The sequence below is a fragment of the Acartia tonsa genome, chromosome 12 (genome assembly GCF_053477335.1).
Source record: "Acartia tonsa isolate MP-2025a chromosome 12, ASM5347733v1, whole genome shotgun sequence".
In the NCBI taxonomy this organism is placed as follows: domain Eukaryota; kingdom Metazoa; phylum Arthropoda; class Copepoda; order Calanoida; family Acartiidae; genus Acartia; species Acartia tonsa.
Genome location: NC_137271.1, coordinates 24,800,690 through 24,826,983, shown reverse-complemented (window position 1 = coordinate 24,826,983; position 26,294 = coordinate 24,800,690). Strand labels below are relative to the sequence as shown.

The 26,294-nt window shown below is 30.4% G+C and overlaps 1 protein-coding gene across 1 annotated transcript; it reads right to left on the bottom strand.

Annotated features, from left to right (window-relative positions):
• Nucleotides 1-817: 817 nt before the first annotated feature.
• Nucleotides 818-6,623, bottom strand: LOC145333410 (uncharacterized). Its single transcript, XM_080178527.1, has 13 exons — nucleotides 6,557-6,623; nucleotides 6,320-6,419; nucleotides 5,624-5,713; nucleotides 5,101-5,150; nucleotides 4,102-4,156; nucleotides 3,428-3,481; nucleotides 2,514-2,840; nucleotides 2,210-2,251; nucleotides 2,004-2,129; nucleotides 1,835-1,933; nucleotides 1,550-1,614; nucleotides 1,375-1,450; nucleotides 818-945 (listed from the first exon to the last, which is right to left on the bottom strand). Exons 2-13 carry the CDS (start codon nucleotides 6,417-6,419, stop codon nucleotides 938-940), a joined length of 1,092 nt encoding a protein of 363 aa, XP_080034653.1. The 5' UTR covers nucleotides 6,557-6,623; the 3' UTR covers nucleotides 818-937.
• Nucleotides 6,624-26,294: the final 19,671 nt, after the last annotated feature.

Here is a 26,294-nt window from a genome sequence, read left to right as displayed (position 1 = left end):
TGGAAAAAGACTCTTTTTAAACTAAACTTTATTGTCAGATAATGCATTCAATTAAGAATAATTGTTGTACAATTTCCGAGCTATGTTACATATACATTGTCTATGATTTTAGTCTATGAAATTGTACATATTATTTTTATATTTTAAAGTTAATTTTAACGTCATTTTACTTAAAACTGTAAGTAATTTGCAGTGTATCATTTTATGTATATTTCATATTTTGATTATAATATTTTATTTATTTAAGTTATTTAAAACCAGTTCTAATCAAAACATTAGCTGGCTATATAAAGTACTATCGTACACACCTTCAATTCAGTGTTGCTAACTCTTTTGTACCAGTGAGTAGAATGCACACTCAATTTACTTTTATCAGAATCTCGTCTGATATTTTAATTATAGTTTAAGGCTTTTATATTCAGGGATTTTTCACCTGAATAACCGTTCATCCAGTCTATTTCAGGGGTAAATATATCAACCCAGAATTAGATAGGGAAAGGGTATTTTAAATATAGGTTACACATTTTTTATAATTGAATGTGCATAACTACATATATTTTGTGATATCTTTGTGATATGTTAATTTACTAGAAGCCCACCAAAAAGTAAGAGTTTCTTTATTTAATTTGGTTTATTTCATTTTGATCTAATTATCTTCTAAATAGTCTAATTGTCATTATTTTAGATCCATGAACATCATCATTGATTCGTTACATGTATTGGAGTGGTTATTGTAAATATATGTTGTTAAAGAAATATCTGGTTTAATGTTGTTAGTGCGTCTAGGATATTACACAACAATAATTGATATAAGAAATTAAACAAAAAATATTTATATTTACATGAATTTTGAAAACAAAATCAAATTTGAAAAATTACAATACTAAATTTCAATTAATCAGGTTGAAGGTTAGTTTCTTTCAACTTCGTGTCCATATTACGATGCTGAAATGAAAAAATATTAAATAAAACTTAATGTATTAATACTAGCTTAATAACTAGCTTGCATTATTAATGTCAAGCATTTAACAAAATATGAATGGAGCTGTCGTAAAAACAAATCATTAACACAAAACAATATTTGTTCAGAAAAGGGTCATATAATCAAACAACTTTGTTAGTCTGATTAGTTTGAAATCAAGAAAACTCAATTTATTTAAGACATTGCGTCAGAAAATTGGTGGCAGTATTGTAAAATCAAACGTACCAAAAGACTGGACAGAGTGTCATGATGTGTGTCTGTCTGTATGTTTCCGCCAAATAAAATTAACACACCAATGACAACATCGATAAGTAGCAAAGCTCAAAATTATTCAACGAAAATTTTTGAAACCCCTTTCATAAATGCTACTTGTGTTTTTAGACAATATGTACCTGTCATCTTGCATACAGCTGACATCTCCAAAGAACATTTTGAATCACCCCACTGATAATCTTGTTGTCTCCACCACTAAATATTTAAAATAAAAAAAATGGTTTAACATTTAAAGCAAAAATCTATAAAAATTTAAGTTGTATGTAATGTAATGTAGAAAACAATTTGTCTTACATGAGCACAGTCTTCTTTTCCAAGTAGATTATTTGGTTGACCACTATTCCAATCGGAAAATGTAACTGAAAAGATAATGTTCAATCTATGATTTTCTTTTTGTTTATTCTAATATTTTAGCTTAGCTTTTAAGATTGAAAAGAGGTGATGGGATGGAGGCCCTTCCCTTCCCTAAGTATTCTATAATAGGCTAAAAAAAGAAAATATATATTAAGAAAGATGAAGAATATATGAATAGAAAAATTGTTATGCTTTTTAATTATTATTAACAATAAATGGTAAAACCTCTAGTGCCATCCAGCCAATTAAAGGAACCTTCTGTTTCTATGTCATTAGCTCCCATCCAAAATCCATAACCATCTTGATAAACTTCTTTCATGAGATCTAAATATAATTTAATGATCTTAGAATTTATACTTTTTCCACATTCTAATATATATCAGTAAATACTAACCTTTAACAAAATAGTTTTCACCCCATGTGGTTATTTTGGCAAGACTTGAACCATATTCTAAAGAAGCACATTTTTCTTTGGATGCAGTCCAGGTCAATTTATCAGTTACAGTTTTAAAGCAGGAACCTGATTTTTAATAAGAATAAATATATTAAATCATATTAAAATATTTTTCATTCTTTAGAATTTACTGAAAGCAGGTGTACCTGTTGGAGAGTAGAGAGACCATCCCCAAGGACATGACTTTCCTAAAACATATAAAATAAATATTAAGTTTATTCAACCACAATTACCTGTCTAGTGTATACTTTAGTTTGATTGCAATTACTGTTGTTCACCAAATTGTGATTAATGATTTTAATTTACCTTGGGAATCCTTTTTAGGTACAATTTACTCTCAAATAAAAATTCTTAATTGAACTATAAAATCTATGGTTGATTATGCTGTCTTATTTGAAATAAATTAGAAAAAGATTCAACCGATTTTATAAATAATATAATATATTTTACTTGTAGTTGTAGTTGTAGTTGTAGTTGTTGTAGTAGATGTTGTAGTTGTAGTTGTTGTAGTAGATGTTGTAGTTGTAGTTGTTGTAGTAGATGTTGTAGTTGTAGTTGTTGTAGTAGATGCTGTAGTTGTAGTTGTTGTAGTAGATGTTGTAGTTGTTGTAGTAGATGTTGTAGTTGTTGTAGTAGATGTTGTAGTAGATGTTGTAGTTGTTGTAGTAGATGTTGTAGTAGATGTTGTAGTTGTACTCAGAGTGGTAGTTGTATTTGTTATAATGGTAGGAGTAGTAGTAGTAGGGGAGGTTGTTGTAGGTGATGTAATGATTTCTCCTGTAATTAAAGTATAACAAGTTTTAACTCATGCTCATTAACAAACACTTTTAGAGTGTCAGAAATGAAATAAATGTGTCGCAAAACGGCTTAAATACAAGTATACTGTGTAATGACATACTTATATTTTTACTTGAATTGAGATTTTTTTCTGATAAAATTGTACATTGTTATAATAGGAATCTATATTCCAAAAATCAGATGAAAAGGATAATTATATACAGAACGTAACAAAATTGTTTTTAAAAAGGTTAATCAGAAACATGTTTAAAATGGGCATACAGACTTTCTGGTAATGAATATTCCTTAATCGTGCCTAACTTTTATAGGAATCTGCATGCAAAGTTTGAAATCGATAGGATAATTCTAACATGTCTAAATTAATGAAATTAATGAGATGAGAAATAGTTATTTATTGAATTGTATTATAGACTGCTTTCCGCAAATATTAAAATGATTATGATTTTAATATTTATGGAAAATTATCTATAATACAAGGATTTACATGATTTTTTAGTATGGCTGAGTACCGGTTCTAATCCAGCGGATATTAATCAGTTTCAACGCCATACTGGAAATCTAATTACCTGTTGCATTTGTGAAGATTATTGAAGAGTTTGCTGATATTGTAGTAGTGTAGTCTAAATATTTTATATTTTACAATAAATACTTTGTAAACAAGGATGACAACGCCTATAAGTAGCAAAGCTCAAAATGATGAAAAGATATCGGGAAAAAATTTAATATAGAGCAGTGTCATATAATGAACATTAAACTTTATAAAATAGGGAAATCATGAAACCTTTTAAAGTACGCAACTTTTAAAATCAAGAAAACTTAAAAATCTAGGAATCGATCTAGCACCGCAATTAATAGACAAATCTTAAAAAAACCTAGTAAAAATGTGTAGAATATAAAATTGATTAAGCCCTGAAAATTTCAGCCCTCTATCTTGAAAAGAAGTTGAGAAAATCACAGAACATAAAAATCTAGGATTCAATCTAGTACCCCAAATAACAGGCAGATGAACAAAACAATGTATATATTAGATGGCATATATAATGAGAATCTTCACTAAACAAGTCAGCTGTCTATATTGAATAGGAGCGTTTCCCTGATAGCGTTACGAACTGACTGACGGACAGAAGGATTGACAGACAGACAAAGTAAATTATAGAGTCGCTACTAAAAATGAAATATTTCTTTATCAACAAAACATCAATTCATAATTTTTGAAAATATGAAAAAAAAGATTGCTTACTTTTATCTAAGACTAGGAAGGGTTTCTTTATTGTTGCACTAGACTCAATATACTGAGAGATAGTTTTTTTTTATAGAATTAATATATAAGTATGTCAGTATAGATAAACTAAAATATATTAAACTAATGGCTTGGCCCATAGTCTTTAGAGAAATGTAAGATGTGTCTGGTATTCCCCCCCCCCCCCAAATATTTTGTTATGACCCCAATCCTAAAACGTCCCCACTACCAATTAAAAACCTCCCTGAAAATTACATTACAGCCATTTATGAAATCTTAGGGACCTACAGATAGAAATACAAACATCCAGTCATTGGAATATGGAACTAACGACTTCAGACCTAGCCTCTATCCTACCCAGTCCATAGACGTCCAAGGGGGGGGGGGGTAATGGGGCGATTACCCCCCCCCCCCAAACGAATTTGGGGGTGCCATAGACTCCCAAAATTTTTTTAATTTTACCCCCCCCCCCCCATTTAAAATTTACCCCTACCTTGGGGGTGCCGTAGGCACCCCCAACCATTTAGGAGGGGGTATTTACCCCCCCCAAGCAAATTTGGGGGGGTAAATACCCCCCCAGAAATAAAAAATCTCTACAAAAAAAAATTTTTGCGCGCTCCGCGCGCATTTTTTATACAAAATTTTTAATAAAATTTAAATTACCCCTAAAATAGTAAACAAATTTTACCCCTGCCAACAGATTTCAGGGGGGGGTAATTACCCCCCCCCCCCCCCCCAAGCAAATTTTACCCCCAGGGTAAAAATTTTGTGGGGGGTAAAAAAATTTGCGGCGCGCTTCGCGCGCCATTTTACCCCCCCCCCCAAAAAAACGAATTACCCCCCCATTAAAAAAATTTTACCCCCCCCAAAGTAAAAAGCTTGGACGCCCCTGACCCAGTCCCTTATGTTTTCCAAATAAAAATAGTAGGTTATTATATAAATCTTTTTATTTTACATTAAAAATTGTTCAAGGCAGGTTCTTTTAAAAAACTATTCCTGTTCACAAAAATCAAAGAGTTTTTGACATATGAATCTGTTTTCTGGCCATCCTGAAAACAAAAATACTTTCATTAATGTCAATTCTATCCCCATTTACAAGTGAACTATCTCTGCATCTTTATTTTAGAAAAGAGCTCTTTTTATATTGGAAAATAAATATTTTTAGATTTCTAGCGGCTACACTCTAAAGACCTCATATGTAATGTAAAATATTTTTATATAAATCCAAGTTAAGATAAGCAAAAAATATCTAAAAGTCTGCTAGGCGGCGCTAGTTTCATAGAAACCTTAACAACAAAACTTGTGCTGCCTAGTGGCTTTTTTATATATTATTTTATTTTTGGCGATTTCTCTTGAAGGTTGGTTGTACCCTCCCCCAAAATAGTTAAAAACATGCCCATGCCCTTTGATAAGCTACATTGTAAAGGAGAATCATATCAGCCTAGGAGTTAGCAAGATATTTTTGTACATACATACAGACAAACAGTTAGAGATCCTGTTACTTTTTTATAATGATACTAACCTGGAGCTTGAAAGTCAGTGCATGCATAAAAATAATGTGCACAATCATCTAGAGTTTTGGGGGGATTAGCAGCCAATGAGAAATCCCAACCTAAAAAAGCACAAGTCAGGTGATTTATCTAAGTATCCTTTAGTTTAATATTTATTTTTGTAAAATTTCTTAATTTTACTACATTCCAAATTTAGCCCTAGATAAATTTTAATTACATTTCAAGTATATTTCGTTGAAACCAATTATTATCCGCTGGATTAGAACCGGTTCTCAGCCATACTGAAAAATCAGGTATAGCATTGTATTACAAATAGTTTTCCTTTAAAATTAAAATAAAAATAATCAAATTAATACAAGTTTTGTTAACCTGGGCCTTCAAGCTCCTTGAGGCTAACAAAACTGGTTTTAATATTAAATATATTTTTTAATATCCGCAAGAATCTTTCAGTAATACGATGCGATACATAGCTAAACACATAACTCTTTTTTATCCAGAACTTATTATCTAAATGTTGTGCGCTGCATTCAAGGAAACTGTATATTTCAATAAACAGTGTATTTATCACAAAAGTATTGCATAATTTAACCCAATTACCATTGATAAAAATCAATCACTTATATAATATCTCATTTTCTTCAATGACTTATACCAGAAAAAAAATCGCAGTTTTCTAGCAGTTAAAACAATTAATTTTTAAAAATTACCTGTTCTCAGAAGATTATTTGTCCTTGGCTGGTAAACATCAGTCTTTGAATAAAAGGTCCCAAACTCAAGTAGGAGAGTGAATAAAGCCAACACCCTCATCTAAATGGTTTTTGTCTGACAACTTGAGGATTTTAAAATATGTTAAAGTTAAAATACATCAAGAACCACAAAAAAAGTATCTTTTAAGGTGTAGAGCCCATATTTCCTAATATATAATTACTATTAATGATAAATACCTTTTAGTTCCTTATTCCAGTCCTAAGTGAATGATGGAGAAAACTGAACCGAGACAATACATTTGAGTATGTGAACCTTTATACTTTGGTAATTTACAAATGTATGGTGTGTCATCATAACCATCAGTTGTTTTACTTGTACCAATCCTAAGAAGCTATAATTGCTAAATGCAAAATACTTTATTTTCTCATAATAAATAGCCATGTAAGTTTTCTTCTTTTCTTTACAATAATAATTCTATGATAGTATATTATTTCAAAACCATAAAAATTTATGATCTTGCCTGGTTTGCTTGAATTCTGTGCTTGGCAGGATTTAGAAATTCAAAACAAAATTTAACTCTCAGTTAGTGATAGCCCTCCAGTTGTTACACTCATTAAAATGAGATAGAAATGAGATTAGCAAATTTTAATGAAGTGCTAAATTATTTCCGCTTTATAAATATCCTAATTCGGAAGACTGCTTTTTAAAATGTTTAGAAAGTTTAGATTTTAAGATAGGATCGTGAAAGGAAACAAGTTTATAAATATGATTATAACTTTATTATATACTTTTATTTAGAGTTGGTCATTTTTAGAAGCGAAGTTACTCTATAAATTTAAATGTTCGTATGTCCGTCAGAAAAGTTTTTGGGAAACGTGATTTTCTCAGCTCCTATTTAAGATAGCTGAAATCTTGTCAACATTTCTATCAATATGGACATAATTAAGTATAAAATATTCATTGCAGTCGGACTGCTTTTAGGCAGGTTTTTAGCTATTTTTATATATTTCAAAATGTTTGGGGCAAACTGCGATTTTCTTGGCTGCAATGTAATTTACTTTGACCGTCATCTTGGCAGTTATTCTTAACAAATGTCCTGTAGATTTAAATTTTTTGTGCTTCGCTACTTATGGATGTTGTCATCCTTGTTTATGTAGGGGATAGCTCTTTCAGATATATATATATACTAGAGTTGGCTCGATATAACTATCCCACTATTGGCTAGTTTTCTATGAGTGCATATCTATTTCTCAATAAATCAATTTTCCGCCCCCGCCATTACTATCTAAAAGAAAGAAGTAAATATTTAATAATTTAAATGACTTTAAAAAGATTTTTTTTCAATTATATTTTTTTTCACATTACCATCACCAAAGGGTTAATATGATTAAAATTTTAGTTTTAATATTTGAACACACAAAAGGAATTGTCGCCACAACCGATTTCTTTTAAAACAGAGTTTTCTTAAATTTACTATATTAAAAGTTTAAATTTACTTTTTTTTATTATTAGAAATTAAATACTTCAATACAATGTAAATAGCAACATGAAACCAAACAAATAAATTTATTTTAATAAAGTAAATAATGGGTCTCATCGTTCTGGTCAATGAGCGTTTATTATGGATTATTGGAGCACTATGAGTTTTAAACATTTATTCCTTGAAAAACTTGAGCTCACTTATAGACATTCATTTCCTATGTAGATCTGATATGGATCTTGAAGCAATAAAGCAGGCTGTTTTGTAAATGTTAAAAATTGGAAGAATCTATTAAATAAAAGTTATCGCAAATATACTTAGTAAATATTATATATATATATTACCCTGTCCCGTTTTAGAAATTTTTGTTAAAATTTTTGCCCCCAGCTATAATATGGTTGATTTATGCAAAATAATGACCCATGCAAAATATTTTTTCTGTAATGCAAAAATTGCGATGGTACAAGCACTGCAAAATTTTTAAAATTTGCAAAAAGACCTGTTTTTAAAGCTCTTGTACCATCTCAATTTTAAAGATTTTAAAAAAATTTCAATTCTAGTGTGTCAAAATAAACCTGAAATTTACCAAAAAATGGGGGCAGTCTCAATTCTAACATATAATGGAAGAAGGTGTAGCAAGTAATCTTTCAAAGTAAAAATTGCCAGATTTCATACACAAATAATAGGGTTAGGCCGGATTGGATGGATACAGATATCCGGCTGATCTATAATTCTGGATATCAAGTATTTAGGTTTATATTGACACACTAGAATTGAAATTTCGTAAAAATCTTTAAAATTGAGTTGAAACAAAAGCTTTAAAAACGGTCTTTTTGCAGATTTTAAAAAGTTTGTACCATCTCAATTTTAAAGATTTTTACGAAATTTCAATTCTAGTGTGTCAATATAACCCTAAATACTTGATATCCAGAATTATGAATCAGCCGGATATCTGTATCTATCGATTCCAGCCCAACCCCATTATTCATGAATGAAATCTGGCAATTTTTACTTTGGAAAATTACTTGCTACACCTTCTTCCATTATATGTTAGAATTGAGACTGCCCCCATTTTTTTGGTAAAGAAGGTGTATCAACTTTTTTTTATAGCTAGCCGGTTCTTTTAGTAAGTAGTAGATGTAAAATTTTTCATAGAATTCAGATATGCAATCGGTTTTTTTGTAGACCTCTTATTTTTTAAGTAATTTAAGTTTTTTAAAAAAATAATTAAGTCGGTTTTAAGGTACTAAAACGCAACAAAATAAAAGAAGAAAATGGCCAGTAAGAACAAAAATAGTAAGATCTTTAATTTGACACCTTACTTTTAAAATACTGTTGAGTAATTATTGAAAAAATCTATTTTTTTAACCTCGGTTTAATAAAAACTTTAGACCTAAATATTTTCTCAAACAGACATAAAAAACATGGGTTCATATATACCTTTAGAATCAGAAAAATATTACGAATCCATTGTAAGCAAAATTGAAAAAAAGTAAAAAAATAAAAAAATTAAAAAATGGCAAATTGTATTTTTTGTTCTGGCAACACTATCGTCTTCCCTTTTTTACCCCCTCTTTACCCCCTCTATACCCCCTTCCCATTTTTATACTCAATTCAAAAGTTAAGACGTTGCCTGTACAATATAATATGATATTTTCATATAATTCCTTTTATTGTAGTTTATATACTATATTGTAAACTTTTTTTTTCAATTTTGCTTACAATGGATTCGTAATATTTTTCTGATTCTAAAGGTATATATGAACCCATATTTTTTTACTTGTGAAATGATAAAATTGAGTTCAAAGTTTTTATTCTCGTGGGTTTAAAAAAATCGATTTTTTCAATAATTACCTGACAGAATTGAAAAAGTAAGGTGTCAAATTAAAGATCTTACTATTTTTGTTCATAATGGCCATTTTCTTTCTTTTTTTTGTTGCATTTTAGTACCTTAAAATCGACTTAATTTTTTTTTTTAAAAACTTAAATTACTTAAAAAATAAGAGGTCTACAAAAAAACCGATTGCATATCTGAATTCTATGAAAAATTTTACATCTACTACTTACTAAAAGGACCGGCTAGCTATAAAAAAAAAAGTTGATACAACTTCTTTCAGGTTTATATAGACACACTAGAATTGAAATTTTGTAAAAATCTTTAAAATTGAGATGGTACAAGAGCTTTAAAAACATGTCTTTTTTGCAAATTTTAAAAACTTTGCAGTGCTTGTACCATCGCAATTTTTGCATTACAGAAAAAATATTTTGCATGGGTCAATATTTTGCATAAATCAACTATATTATGGCTGGGGGCAAAAATTCCTTAATTAGGGTCGATCTGTCCGCCTGTCCGTAATGGATCTCATCATAATCTTAGGAATTTACAATTGTCCTATCCATTTCAGACTATGCATAGTGGTATCGCTTGGATAAATATTTTATCTTTAAATAATTGATATCATGGCTGACTCCTGTCATTAGATGTTTTAAAAGCGAAGCTTTTCTATAACTAGGGTCGGTCCGTTCACATGTCCATCCGGAACGGACAGATTTTTTCGTAATTCTTATTGCAATTTGGTACTATTTACAAAGCATAGCAACTCTGTAATCGTTACCAGAATGTCCGTACGTCCATTTTAAACATGTTGATTTTTAACTTTTTTAACACAAATTTTTATGAGATATAAATATCCGATTGATCTAATTTTATAAATACTGATTCATAGGACAACAAAGTACACTGTTATAAGCGAAGCATCTCTATAATCAAGTCCTAAAAACGTACGTATGTCCTTAAAATTTACATAAAATTTTGTTTTGACATTTATACATTTATGTTGTGCTTTTTCAGTTCTGACACTCTACAAGTGGTGATGTTCGTTTGTCCTACCGTTTCAGACCTTCCTTGTTAGAAAGATGGTTTTCTTTTTAATTAGAGTAAGTGCAATTTGGGTGCAATGTACTATTAAAAAATAATTAAGACTTGAAATAAGATAATACCAGCATTATAAATCAGGGATCTAAATTATAAAGGGATAGGACAATGGCCGATAAATTGATGTATATCCCCAAAGATGATATAAAAAAATCACTCTTCTGTAGATTACAATTGGTTGAAAAATTTGGACTCTTAATTTAATGAACCAAACAAAACACAATTCATTTTAAAAGTCACCAAAGTTGTAAAGCCAACGAATATGAAAACGTTATCAAAAACTTTTGGAACTAGTGTAATAGAGAGCCCTTTGTCCCCTTTTCTTCCTGATAAAGAAAAACTGACGGAATTTTTATTTGGACTTGTTAGTGGTGGTGAGTTTGTTGAACTTCGTTTTAATGGATTTAATCTTTAAACAAGGATGACAACATCCATAAGTAGCGAAGCACAAAAAATCGTCGATTGGAATACGTAGATTTAAAAAGTTTTTACTAAAATCAAGAATAGATTTATTGGATAAAATAAACATGAAACCTTGTTTTATTTTGCATGATGACGATGGTCAAAGTAAATTATAATGGGAAAAATTATTTTGATACAGATATCCCATAAAAGTTTGAAAATTGCATCAAAATATACAAAGATATGGGGAAATATGTAAAACATATAAAAATAGCCAAAAACCTGATAAAAGGCAGTCTGGCCGTCATAGTTGTTTTATTAAAACGACAAAAAATTTAATTTTTAAATCCTTAACTTAAAAAATTTGGAAAATAGGACCATATACACTGAAGATATGGAAAAAAGTGTTAAATTTATAAAAATAGCCTAAAACCTGCTAAAAAGGCAGTCTGGCCATCATGGTTATTTTTATTGTTTAATTTTGATATATAAAACTGAAAAATTTTGAAAATCGGACTATAAACACTGAAGATCTGGAGAAAAATGTTAAATATATAAAAAACAGCCTAAAACCTGCTAAAAAGGCAGTCTGGCCGTCATGGTTGTTTTCGTTAAAAGACGGAAAATCTAATTTTGATATCTATAACTGAAAAAATTTTGAAAATCGGACCATAAACACTGAAGATATGGAGAAAAATGTGAAAAATATAAAAATAGCCTAAAACCAGCTGAAAAGGCAGTCTGGCCTTCATGGTTGTTCCTTTAAACGACGGGAAATTTAATTTTGATATCTGTAACTGAAAAAATTTTGAAAATCGGACCATAAACACTGAAGATATGGAGAAAAATGTTAAAAATATAAAAATAGCCTAAAACCTGCGAAAAATCGGTCCGAACGCCAATGATGTTTTATAGTCAATTGTGCTCCTTAATGATGGAAATGATGTCAAAAAATTTCAGCATTCTATCTTTTATAGGAGCTGAGTAAATCCCATTTCCCCCATAGCGTTACGGACTGACGGACTGACTGACTGACGGACTGACTGACGGACGGACAAAGTGAATTATAGAGTAGCTTCGCTACTAAAAAGAAAAAAAGAAGGGGTATAGTCCCTTTCTTGACAACGCCTCTTAAGGGGCGTTTCGTCGTATTTTCACAGTAGCTTTTGATAGGTTATTTTATGTTTTGTTAGATTAGGTGATTTCCCCGCAAGGTTAAGGCCCCCGCAGGGGCTAGAAACAGGAGAAAATTTACTGTAAAAATACGACTAAACGCCCCTTAAGTGAGCCAAACCATGTAAGGCTCACTTGAATTAAAAGACGTTGTCACAAATGAATATACAATAAATAAATCTTCCCCAAATCTAAATAATAAAGATTTGCCATTTGTCGTCTAAATATATTGTAATAGTTCAAAGTTCAAATATTTCCCCAATAATTTTAACAAATAAATTTTGTTTATCATAATCGGGAGGATTGAGGTTAATTTATCCTTAATTGTTTTTTCCCTTTATAAAATATTCGGATCATGGAAAGAAAACGAAGTAGCGGGCTTCGTCGTATTTTCACAGTATCTTTTGTTAGGCTATTTTGGGTTAGGTTAGGTACTTGTTAAAGATTGCCCCGCAGGGTTAGAACCCCTTGAAGGGGCTAGAAATAGGAGAAAAGCCACTGTGAAAATTCGTTTTTTTAATATTCTTATGACAAGGATGACATCATTATCATCATTATCCTCTTAGAAATATTTTTTTTCAATTTTGAAATATTTGCCCCCAGGGGAATTTTTTCTTAAATACGTTGTTATACGTGATTTTTTAGTATGGCTGAGAACCGGTCCTAATCCTCTGGATATTAATCGGTTTCGAAGCTGTATTTGAAAAAAAAAAATATTTTTTAAAACACTCAAAATATAAATAGCTATACTTTCTTTTATGGCATACGGATACAATATATGTATGTGGATATTATGACAGGGGCAAATGGTTGGTTGTCTGTTGGATGTTACTTAACCTTAGGTGTTAGTGTATAGCATCCCATTACAAGCGGATGGTGATCTGGATTCTCTAGATGAACACTTAAAAATCGAAGGTGAATCCCGCCCTTACGAGGTAAATAACGTCAGAGTGAAAGGGAACATTGGGCTTTTTATTACATTAGTCCCCAAATAATGATTTTTTATTTGTTATTTCAACAACTTTTAAAATATTTATTGAATTTTTGTAAAAATAAATTATACAGTGTGTTTTTTTTATGAGAACTTTTTTGAAAGCAATTTTACCCCCCTTATAGTTATCAGAATTTAATGATTAATGGCTTATTTTCTTCGTTTTTTAAGGCAATTAATAGAACAACAAAAAAATATTTCAGTTTTTATTAAAAAAAAACAGTAAAATCTAAAATTCAAAACTTAGATGTCAACATCTAAAAATGGTTTCAGCGCATTTTTCTTATGCTCAAATATTCAACCTTTTGCAAGAATGGCTGCAAAACACTTCAAAGTTTAGATATAGAGCTAAAAATGTTTACAGATACTATTAGGGACATGTACTAGAACATATCAAAGTTTAAAGGTCATATCTCAACCAGGGAGGGAGTACTGGCCCCCCAAAGTCGACCACAGAAAATCTAATTTTTTTCTTAGAAGATTTAGGCATAAGAAAAATGCGCTAAAACCATTTTTAGATGTTGACACCTAAGTTTTGAATTTTAGATTTTACTGTACTTTTAAATGAAAACTGAAATATTTTTTTAGTGTTCTATTAATTGCCTTAAAAAACGAAGAAAATAAGCCATTAGTCATTAAATTCTGATAACTATAAGTGGGGCAAAATTGCTTCCAAAAAAGTTCTCATAAAAAAACACACTGTAGAACTACATTTTATTTTCTAAAAATCACGCAACCTAGGATTTCGAGGTTTCGTGTTTTTTCTTACAAAAAAAATAATTTTGTTATTTTGTTTATTTTGGTGTAAACCTCAATTTGTTAATTGTTTGTCTATTGTCTAGCTATATTTTGCTATGGAAATATTGTAATAAAATATATAAAAAAAACGTATTTTATCTTTTGTTGTTTAACATTATTCATATTCAATTAACATAACTAACATAAGACGAACTATTTTGTATATAATACATTTAAAGAAGTAATAGGATCTCTTTTTGTTTGTCTGTACTCGATGATCTCGCTAATATCTTAGCCGATATGTTTCTCCTTTACAGTGTAGCTTCTCACATATACAGGGAAGGTTCATATCTATCTAATGGAGATATATCGCCCATAGGAAAAATTAACCCCTCAAATTTTTTTTATAAACTTTTCTTTTTCAAAAATAAAATTTTCAGTTGTCGGTGGGAGGGGGATCAAATTTTCCTCCGACAGTGCCCCTTGAGATCTCTTGGGGCGTAGCCGCTGGTTCAAAATAATGTGGACACTTGAACACAAACCCATAAGTAAACACGGAGTTAAACAGTATCTTGTAGGCAAGGACGCCCAAGCTTTTTTATTTGAGGGGGTAAAAAATTGAAAGTTAATTTCTTTTTTTTGGGGGGGGGGGGGACTTTATATCATTGAGGCAAGGACGTCCAGGCTTTTTTATTTGGGGAAGGGGGGTAAAGATAAAAAATAAAATATATTTCAGGTTCTAATTTTGTACAGTACTTCTTTGTACATATATATTTTTTCAAGTTTTTCAAAGAATTTAATTTTTTCTCTTATACATGTACGAAAATAACTTTAATCGCAGATATGTACAAAGGTTTACTATTACTACATAAAATCTAAATATTTTTGGATTACAGAGATGTCTCTCTATTTTTAATATTAAAAAACTGTCTCTTTTTACTTAGTAAGAGTTCTTGGTCGTTTAAATTTATCTGTTGCTAGATAAATTTCTATCCAAATTACATATCTTTATTTTCAAAAGAAGTTGTATCAACTTTTTCACTTTTTATTTAAGATAGCTAGCCAGCTCTTTTAGTAAGTAGTAGATGTAAAATTTTTCATAGAATTCAGATATGCAATCGTTTTTTTTTGTAGACCTCTTATTTTTTAAGTAATTAAAGTTTTTAAAAAAAATAATTAAGTCAGTTTTAAGGTACTAAAACGCAACAAAATAAAAGAAGAAAATGGCCAGCATGAACAAAAATAGTAAGATCTTTAATTTGACACCTTACTTTTAAAATTCTGTTAAGTAATTATTGAAAAAATCTATTTTGTTAACCTCGGATTAATCAAAACTTTGAAATTAAAAATATCCTCTCACAGGCATAAAAAGTATGTGTTCATATCTACTTTTAGAATGAGAAAAATAATACGAATCCAGTCTAAGCAAAATTGAAAAACTTTTATAAAACTAAAATAAAAAATATAAGTTTATTTTAAGAATCATAATTTTCGGCTTTAAAGGGTTAGCTTGAATAAAACCTGAACAAAACCTAAACAAAAGACAATGCAATGTAGCAGATATCTTTTAAACACAAGAAACAATAATGTATTTTTAACTGCATTGTTTTGAAGTTTATAAACAGACTGATGCATATTTGTTCATAATTTTTCATTCTTTACATGTTCTGTAATATCACTATATTTATTGTAGTATCTATTGTATATATTGTATAAACGTTCTCCTTTTTTTTTGGCAATTCTATTGGTTAACTTTATAGGTTAAGCTTCACGATTCGTCAATTTTCGCGATTTGTGATTGGCTAGTTTAGTAGTTACAATTCTTAAAATAAACTTTTTATTTTTTTTATTTTTTATTACAATTTTTTAAAACTTTTTTAATTTCGCTTAGAATGGATTCGTAATATTTTTCTGATTCTAAAGGTATATATGAACCCATATTTTTTATGTCTGTTTGATAAAATATTTAGGTTTAAAGTTTTTATTAAACCGAGATTAAAAAAATTGATTTTTTTTAATAATTACTCAACAGAATTTCAAAAGTAAGGTGTCAAATTAAAGATCTTACTATTTTTGTTCATACTGGCCATTTTCTTCTTTTATTTTGTTGCGTTTTAGTACCTTAAAACCGACTTAATTATTTTTTTAAAAAACTTAAATTACTTAAAAATAAGAGGTCTACAAAAAAAACGATTGCATATCTGAATTCTATGAAAAATTTTACATCTACTACTTACTAAAAGAGCCGGCTAGCTATCTTAAATAAAAAGTGAAAAATTGATACACCTTCTTTTCAAAATTTCTATTATCACCTTTTGAGATCATTATGTAAAGAAGGAAATACATTTTTATGAGATAGGAGCTAAGAAAAAGTAACTTAAACACAAAATCTAAAGCAACACAAAAGCAGCCTAGTAGAGCAGTCAATGATATTAACAGAACAAACATGTTAAAGGAAACTAAACTGAAAAAATCAAACCTCTATCGTTCATAGCTTTTAAGAAGGTGTTTTTAACGGTCTGTGACGTACGGAAGGACGGATGGACAGACAGACCTTTGTTATAGGGTAGCTTGCGCTAATAAACATTTGCTCATTTGATTAAAATTTCCAAAAAAGTCATGTAGCTGTTTTATTAATTATTAATTTTGCAATAAGATTGACTAGTTTTAAAAAAAATTCACCTTGGTTTGATATTCATCAATTTCAGAAAGAATTTTAAATCACAACTTTCCCTTAAGAATAATAGCTTTGAAAAAAAGAATCTTAATAAAAAATAATATAGGTCAAAATTTTTTGAGGTAGCGGGTTTTGGGCGTTGCCATTAGTATACAAATCATAACAATAATTACAAAAAAACAGAGAAAATATTAATAAGAAAATTGACATCGATTTATTAAATTTTGTTTAAATTTTAAATTTTAAATCACGCATCATAGAATTTTAAGGTTTTGTGATTTATCTATGCAAAAAGAAATAAGAAAAATCGGGGATGTATCAGATGGGTTTATGCACGCGCGTTTGCTTTGCTATAGGGAAGGACATCCATCCCTCTTCTTCTCACCTTTGATACTATGTTAAAAACTAGCGGCTTTGCCCTAGCCTCTTTTTTGGGAGGTGTTCCATCCTTCGAGAAAATAGCCGAAAATCACCACAGGACCAGTATGTATATTCCCTGAAGGATAGAACCCAATCGGTTCATCGATTACCGAGATCTTAAGTGTCAGACAGACATACGGACAGACTGACAGGCAATATTTTACTTTATTATAAGGATAAATATTTTTTAAATTTATATCTTTATTACAAAGTATTGTAAAATAAATGATATTGAAAATATATCATATTTCAAGTAATTGTTATTCAAGTATTTTTTGGTAGTAGCGAAGTTACTCTATAAAGTATGTAAAATAGCTTTAAACCATCCCTGGATGTATGTAAATCTTGCCGTAATAGAAAACTCAGAAAGTCAGTTCAGAATTAAAGTTGAGGGAACAAACTAAATATTACTACTGCTTTATATATTAGGATATGAGATGGGAGTCTGATTTTTTATGATGAAGATTTCTCAGATATATGCGCCTCTATTCTATCACTCCATTTGTCTGTCTGTCTAGTAATTTGAGGTTTTATAACGACACATTATCAAACAATTGATATCGGACTATATGGTATTGTATAAAAGTGGTAATGGCTGACATTATATCAACACAACAACAATATCTGCACCAAATTTTACTCAGCAGCTACATACTCATATTGTCATCCTTGTTAAAACAAGGATGACAACATCCATAAAAGCGAAGCACAGAAACGGTAAGACAAACGGACATTAATACTTGTATAGTGTCAGAACTGAATAATCAGAATATAAATGTATAAGAGTCAACGCAAAATTGTAAGTAATTTTGTTGAAAAACAGCTTGATTCAGGATAATGTTTATGGACATACTTACATTTTTAGGACTTGATAATGGAGTTGCTTCGCTTATTACATTATAATTTGTTGTCCCAGGAATCAATACACCAAAAATCAGACCAATCAAATAATTAGATCACATAAAAATTTGTTGTTAAAAAAGTAAAAAAAATAACATGTTTAAAATGGACGTACGGACATTTTGGTGATGATTATAGAGTTGCTACGCTTTCTAAATCGTACCTAACTATTAAAGGAATCACCATGCAAAATTTGAAATCGATAGGACAATTCTAACATGCCTAAATTAACGAAAAAAGCTATCCGTTACGGACGTACGGACGGACCGACCCTAATTATAGAAAAGCTTCGCTTTAAAAAATAAGAACTTAAAAAGAACATTTTATTCAATGACATTTTACAATAAACAAGAAAGACAACATCCATAAGTTGCAAAGCACAAAAAATCATTTATTAAATTTAAGAATAGATTTATTGGAGAAAAATAATACGCAACCTTTTATAATATTTTTAAATAATACATGACTGACAGGCCGACGGACAAAGTAATTACATGTTGGATGCTCATTATTATAGAAAAACAGCCGTCTATCTTGAATAGCAGATGAGAAATTCATATTTCCCCGTAGCGTTACGGAATGACGGACGAACATAGAGAAAAAGTGAATTGTGGAATAGCTTCGCTACTATTAAACAAGGATGACAACATCCATAAAAGCGAAGCACTGAAACGGTAGGACAAACGGACATTAACACATGTATAGTGTTAGAACTTAATTATCATAATATAAATTTATAAGAGTCAAAGCAAAATTGTAAGTAAATTTGTTGTAAAACTGCTTGATACAGGATAATTTTTTATGGACATACTTACATTTTTATTGCTTGATTATAGAGTTGCTTCGCTTATTACATTATACTTTGTTGTCCCAGGAATCAATATACCAAAAATCAGATCAATCCAATGATTTGATCACATAAAAATTTGTTGTTAAAAAAGTAAAAAAATCAACATGTTTAAAATGGACGTATTGACATTTTGGTAATGATTATAGAGTTGCTACGCTTTCTAAATCGTATCTAACTACTAAAGGAATCACAATACAAAATTTGAAATCGATAGGACAATTCTAACATGCCTAAATTAACGAAAAAAGCTATCCGTTACGGACGGACGGACGGGCGGACGGACGTACGGACGGACGGACCGACCCTAATTATAGAAAAGCTTCGCTTTTAAAAATGTTTACAACTTAATGTATCTTTGTTATCTAAATGTACAAAGAAAATCATGTTTCATAATATTTTAATATTTATGGTTGGTTTTAATGTGTACGTCTATAATGGATGGGTCTTTCAATTTTAGCATGCTTGTATTGTCCTATTTTGTTCAAACTTTGCATGCTGATTCCTATTACATTTAGGTACAACTTCGAAAGCGTAGCAAATATATTTACTACTAGAAAGTCCTTAGGTCCATTTTAACATAAAATTCTTTTTTTTTCATTCATCAATTTTATGGTATATTAAATTGGATAAATTCACGAAACCTCTCAAAAAATAAATATAAATATTTTTAGGAGAATGTCCAACAGACTGATGTACCAGGTAAATTGTTTACTGTATTATTTTTGTAAGGGGTATTTTCAAAAATAATTTGCAACAGAATCCTTAAAATGAAGTAATAGGATGTCTATCTGTCTGTATCTACCGAAGGGTCATGCTAACCGCTGAACCTTTATGGTTCTCCTTTACAGAGCAGCTTCTTCTAGGTCTCGTAGATTTAAAAAAAAAATCTTTTTAAATCTAAAATTTAAAAGTGAGTTAATTATATCAACTCCCCCCTCCTCAAGTGCATCTAAAGGCCTCTAAGAGCACTAGGTGCAACGCTAGGGTAGCCGCTAGTATCTAAAATAGCAGCCGAGAAAACAACGGTTTACAAATCGCATCACTGACTGACAGACAGACAAAGAAAGTTATAGAGTAGCTTCGCTAATAATAAATGATAATAGTGGTACGTATTCGTAGGGAGGGAGGGGACATTAGGCTGTTTATTAGAGTAGTCCCCAAGGTTTTATGGTTAAATTTTCTTTTTCCTTGGTTAGCAATTTTGGGGACTTTTATAAAATTTTGATTGGTTGATTCATTAAGTTTATTGTTCAAACGTTACAACAACTAATTGTAATCTCACATAAGGGATTATTTTGTGTATCATCATTGGGGATGTACATCAATTTATCAGCCATTGTCTTATCTCTTTAGATCCCTGACATATTACATATATGTTATTTAAGAAGATTTATTATGACAATTTGATATAGACCAAATATTACTTCATATTATTTATATGCTCAAAATATTATTCATTTATTTGTTTATTTAAAGACGTCTAAGCCTTATATCAATTACCACGACGTTTAAAATGATATGGGGAAATAGGTCATAGAGTTGCTACGCTTTTTAAGATTTTTAAGAATTGTACTTGTTTGTTACGGGTATCCTCATGCAAAGTTTGAAATCGATAAGACAATTCTAACATGTATAAAATAATGTAAAGAGCTGTCCCTTGCAGACGTACGGACTGACGAAGGGACCGACCATAAATGTAGAGAATTTTCGCTTTTAATCACCTAAGTAATAATATTTATAATTTCTATATATAATTCACGCAACCTTCAAATTACGTATGAATTGAATAAATAATTACTATTCATCGCAACGTATTATAGACAGCTTTCCGCGGATAAAATGTACAATTATAAGATTAAAAAATGTTTTCTTTTAGCCCGAAGATGCCAAGATGCTAATTCATTTGTTCAAAAAATGTAGAAACCTTTAAAAAAATAAAGAAACTAATCAGCAAATTTATAGAACTAAATCTCACATACTAGCTGTGCCCCTGCCCATAGAGGCCTCTAATTCAAAGTTTTAAAGAGTGGAGATGTCCTCCTCCAAAGTAGTTAAAAACCTTCCCTGCACCTATAAGAAGCTTCACTGCAAAGGAGAACTATATCGATTCAGCTGATACATAGAGATACATAGACAGAGAGACACGTAGAGATCCTTTTACTTTATTATAAGGATTAACTTTCTGAACATCTTTTTATAACAGCTATTTTTTTTCTCTGGGTTCTGGTTTTGCTTCGGGAAATAATGTTTTTGTTTTTACAAAACAGAAAAAATATTTTTTATTGTCAGAAAGCTGGACAGATGAAGGCATGGGTGACAAACGTCGGAGAAGACAAAGGGTTGTTGTTGTTGTATGGCCCATAGACAAAATTTACTCCCGCCCCCCCCCCCCAAAAAAAAAAAAATCTTTTGATTATACTAAAACTTTAAAATGGAGGGTTAAGATTTGAACAAAAATCAAAATGGGGTGTCGAATTTAATTCCCTCACACAGCAAGTACTCCTTGAGGCCTCAAGGGGCGAAACCACTAGTATTGAAATACAGACTACATCAAATTATTAAATAAATAGTTGATTTTATCATTGACCCATCGAATAAGACCAATAACAAGGATGACAACATCCATAAGTAGCGAAGCACAAAAAATCGTCGATGGGAATACGTACAGGTAGATTTAAAAGGTTTTTACTAAAATCAAGAATAGATTTATTGGATAAAATAAACATGAAACCTTGTTTTATTTTGCATGATGACGATGGTCAAAGTAAATTATATTAAAGATGCTCATAACAATGGGAAAAATTATTTTGATACTTATATCCCATAAAAGTTTGAAAATTGAATCAAAATAACCAAAGATATGGGGAAATATGTAAAACATATAAAAATAGCCAAAAACCTGATAAAAGGCAGTCTGGCCGTCATGGTTGTTTTATTAAAACGACAAAAAATTTAATTTTGAAATCCTTAACTTAAAAAATTTGGAAAATCGGACCATATACACTGAAGATATGGAAAAAAGTGTTAAATATATAAAAATAGCCTTAAACCTGCCAAAAAGGCAGTCTGGCCGTCATGGTTATTTTGTTTAAAAGACGGGAAATTTAATTTTGATATCTATAACTGAAAAATTTTGAAAATCGGACTATAAACACTGAAGATATGGAGAAAAATGTTAAATATATAAAAAAAACAGCCTAAAACCTGCTAAAAAGGCAGTCTGGCCGTCATGATTGTTTTCTTTAAAAGACGGGAAATTTAATTTTGATATCTATAACTGAAAAAATTTTGAAAATCGGACCATAAACACTGAGGATATGGAGAAAAATGTGAAAAATATAAAAATAGCCTAAAACCTGCTAAAAAGGCAGTCTGGCCTTCATGGTTGTTCCTTTAAACGACGGGAAATTTAATTTTGATATCTGTAACTGAAAAATTTTTGAAAATCGGACCATAAACTCTGAAGATATGGAGAAAAATGTGAAAAATATAAAAATAGCCTAAAACCTGCTAAAAATCGGTCCGAACGCCAATGATGTGTTATAGTCAGTTGTGCTCCTTAATGATGGGAATGTTGTCAAAAAATTTCAGCATTCTATCTTTTATAGGAGCTGAGTAAACCCCATTTCCCCCATAGCGTTTCGGACTGACTGACGGACGGACTGACTGATGGACGGACAAAGTGAATTATAGAGTAGCTTCGCTACTAAAAAAGAAAATGTATGCTTTTAATTCTTTCCCAGTATATTAGAAAAAATCCGCTGTTTTATAAAAACAATTTGATTTCAATTTTGTGCAGTTTTTTGCTGATTTTTTTGCTATTGTTGAAATTAAAAATCATCCAATTGAGACTAAAAAGTCATACGAGTGAAAACAAGTGTATATTTATACACTATAGGCTTCTATTGAAAGGGGAGGGAGAGAAGTTGACCATTCAATTTTAATGTTTTGAGGGTTGCTCATTTTATTCCAAGGGCGATTTATCATTAGAGAATGGCGAAAAAATAAAATAGTAATAAACCTTCACTGGACTCGTGAGAAGCTTCACTGTAAAGAAGAACCATATCGGTTCAGTGGAGAGATCCTTTGCTACACGCATTCATAGACACACATATGTGGATGTGGAAAGGGGGTCATATATTCTAAAACCATCCCAAGACTTTGATTTAAAGAAAAATAATGGCTTAAAACCATCTCTGAACCTATATAAATCTATTCTAAGATTGGTTAACACACAAACATTACTGCTTACCATCCAACTCAGTTTTCATTTGATTTAATTAGCCCAACAAGCGAAAAAAATATAAATTAATATTTGGGGGGCAAATGGAGAGGTCGTCAGTTTTACGATGTGTTGCCCCCCAACAACAGCTGAAAATTACGTATAGGTTTCGTGATTTTTTGCGAATTAATTTCGTTATTGGTATAAGGTGGCTTAAAACAATCTCAGTCGCTGCCACCAAAAACCACCATTAGTCGCAGCTGCCGACCTATGAATAAACAAGCATTCATTCAAAAATGTATGCATTAAAAAAGCGTTATTCCGTCTTCAAGTTAAGTTTTAAAATTAGAACCGTGAAAACATAATGCTCGTTTTTTACACCCTTGATTTTAGTTTTTCTACAAGTGGAAGCGGTGCTGTATGAATACACTAGCGGCTACGCCCCTAGAGGCCTCTAATGGCACTTTAAATGTTTTTTTTTATATTTAAAATATGTCTACTTGCGTTTGACGTTTATGTGTTCGTTGAACTCTCTTTCTAAAATCGAGAACGTAAAAACATTTCGTTTTTTGTGAATTCACTCGAAAGGGTGGTGGTATCCTTCCCCAAAATAGTTAAAAACCTTCCCGGGACATATGAGAATCTTGTTAAGGAGAACCCGATCGATTCAGCGGTTAGCGAGATCCTTCGGTACAGAAACACAGACACACAAACAAACAGACAAACATCCTGTTACTTTAGTATAAGGATTTTGTTAGTATTTATCTAGAATACAAAGTAAAACGATTTCTGTCTGTCAAAAGATTAAGATCTCAGTAACAGATGAACTGATTGGGTTTTACCCTTCAGAGAATATACCTACTGGTCCTGTGGTAGTTTAAATTTTTTTCTTGGGAGTGGGACACCCCCACCCCCCTCTAACAAAAATTAAGGTATTGCAACAAATTTCATCAGCCTAACGTCAGCTCTTTAACTCATTTTGTCCGTTTGTCAATTAATGATTTTTTGTGTGGCTTAGATGTTATCATCCTTGTTCTTTTTGTATTTCTTTAATAATGAATATTATCATCCTTGTTAAAATATATAAGCCAAACTTAAAATATAATTTTAAATGTCAAAATGTTTATTTTGTAAGTTTAAATACACAGAAATGTTAATAATTAATAGTTTTCATTTTAATTAAGTTTTCAAGTCAAGTGAGACGGACTAAGTTAGCTTGGTCAATTTAGAAACAGTTTAGATAATTTTTAAAGCTAAGGTTTTTTATAATTATGGTCGATCCGTAGGTCAGTACGTAATAGTTAGCTTTTAACGTCAATTTGCCATGTTAGAATTGTCCTATCAATTTAAAACTTTGCATGACAAGATCTGTATGTGTGATTTAAAAAGCATAGCAACTCTATAATCGTTATCAGGAAGCATCTACGTCCAACTAAACCATGTTGATTATCTTATTTATCGGTTTTTTAAACAATGATTCCTAGGACAAAAAGGTACTATAGTTTAAGCGGAGCAAATAAAAAATCAAGTCCTAAAAATGTAAGTAAAGAAAATCATGTAATTAGCGCATTTTTGCAACAAGTTTTTTTTTTATAATTTTCTTTGTAGTTTTAAAGTAATATTTTAATTATAAAGTTTTGACATTTATAACTGCTTATGTTCGTTTGTCCTACCGTCTGATTTTGGATTTTGCCATCCTTATTTTCAGCTATGCTCTATAGATTATGATGTCTGTCTATTTATACAAAATTATGTTTTAAAAACTTAAAACTCATTATGTTTTTTGAGTTTTTTGTTGTTGATTTTTTACCTAATCGTTATAAGAATCAATATGCCAATTATAATATTTCATATAAAAAAGCCTTTAAAAATCATATTGTTAAACGAGGACATATTCCACTACTAAATTTACTGTTGCTATGCTTTTTAAATTTTACCTAAATTTACAGGAATCATTATACCAAGTTTGAAATTAATTAAACAACGACCGTTCGGTCATATATATAGATAGCGGTTGGGCGTAACTTAATTATGGAAAAGCTTCGCTTTTTTAAACGGCAATTTGATGCTTTTATACAATAAGGTGTTTAAAATACATTAAATAGCGTAAAAAATAAATATCTTTCTATCTATCCGTTCCCACTTAATGTAATAAAACGGTTGAATGCGCATCCGAATCCCGTTTCCCTATGTCCGCAATTTACGGATTTCTCTCCCTTTCCCCCTTTCTTTTCCAAAACCTTTCTCCCTCTCCCTCTAATTCTCTATTTTTTCCCTTTTCCCTTTTCACTCCCCCCCCCCTCAATTCTACCCCATCCACAGTAGATTTTTAGTGCAAAAAGAAGTATAATCAAATTTGATAAATGAATTAAAAATAATTTTAATAAATACTTGAGATAATTTTATAATATTCCATTACATGTGACAAGTTTAAACACCTTTAAATTGCACAACAAATAACATTTTTTGTTCATAAAAAAACCTGTAAGTTGATGATATATAAGGTTAAGTTTAGTACATCGTAGGAATAGGTCTCTCAAGTTGAGTGTTTATTTGTCTATCGTCGATTTGAAGTATCAAAGCAACATTATTATTCAAGTATGGCTTTGAAACCGATTTATATCCGCTTTAGAACCGGTCTAAGCCATACAGAATGATTATGTATAGCATCGTAATTTTTCCACAAATATTAAGATAAAATCATAAAACTTAATAACAAAACTTGTTTTATCCTTCATTTTATTATTCGCGGAAAGCTGTCTATAATACAATGCGAGAAATAACTATTCCCTGCTTCCGTTTGAACTCCACTGTGTTCATAAAGGAAATAAAGGTATATCCTACAACTATACTATACAATAAATATACTCTCCGTCGTTGGACAATATGAAATTTCCTTTTCAGTATTCTGTTAACCATTTTAACGGAGAAAGCATAGTGAATACTAAAAAAGTTAATTTTAAAGTTATAATAACTTAAAATAAATGTTAAAGCTATCTGAAGCTACAGATCTCGAAAACTGGCAGTCTGAATTAATTGTACTTTTCAGGGAAGATTTATAAAAGTATATGGCTGGTATTAGGCTATTTTACTGGCCTCTTTCGCCCTTTCCTAGAATCTAGGGGCGAGGCAACTAGTGATTTTATAAAGTAAAAGTTTGTTTTTATCAAATTCGACTGGTCGTGT

What these genes read in the sequence shown, in the direction of transcription:
- LOC145333410 (XM_080178527.1), bottom strand. Translation starts at nt 6,419, where the DNA reads ATGAGGGTGTTGGCTTTATTCACTCTCCTACTTGAGTTTGGGACCTTT. An exon ending in CACTGACTTTCAAGCTCCAG is followed by an intron (nt 5,151 to 5,623) that starts GTTAGTATCATT and finishes TTTTGTTTTCAG; the next exon opens with GATGGCCAGAAAACAGATTC. An exon ending in CTTCCTAGTCTTAGATAAAA is followed by an intron (nt 3,482 to 4,101) that starts GTAAGCAATCTT and finishes TAAAATATTTAG; the next exon opens with ACTACACTACTACAATATCA.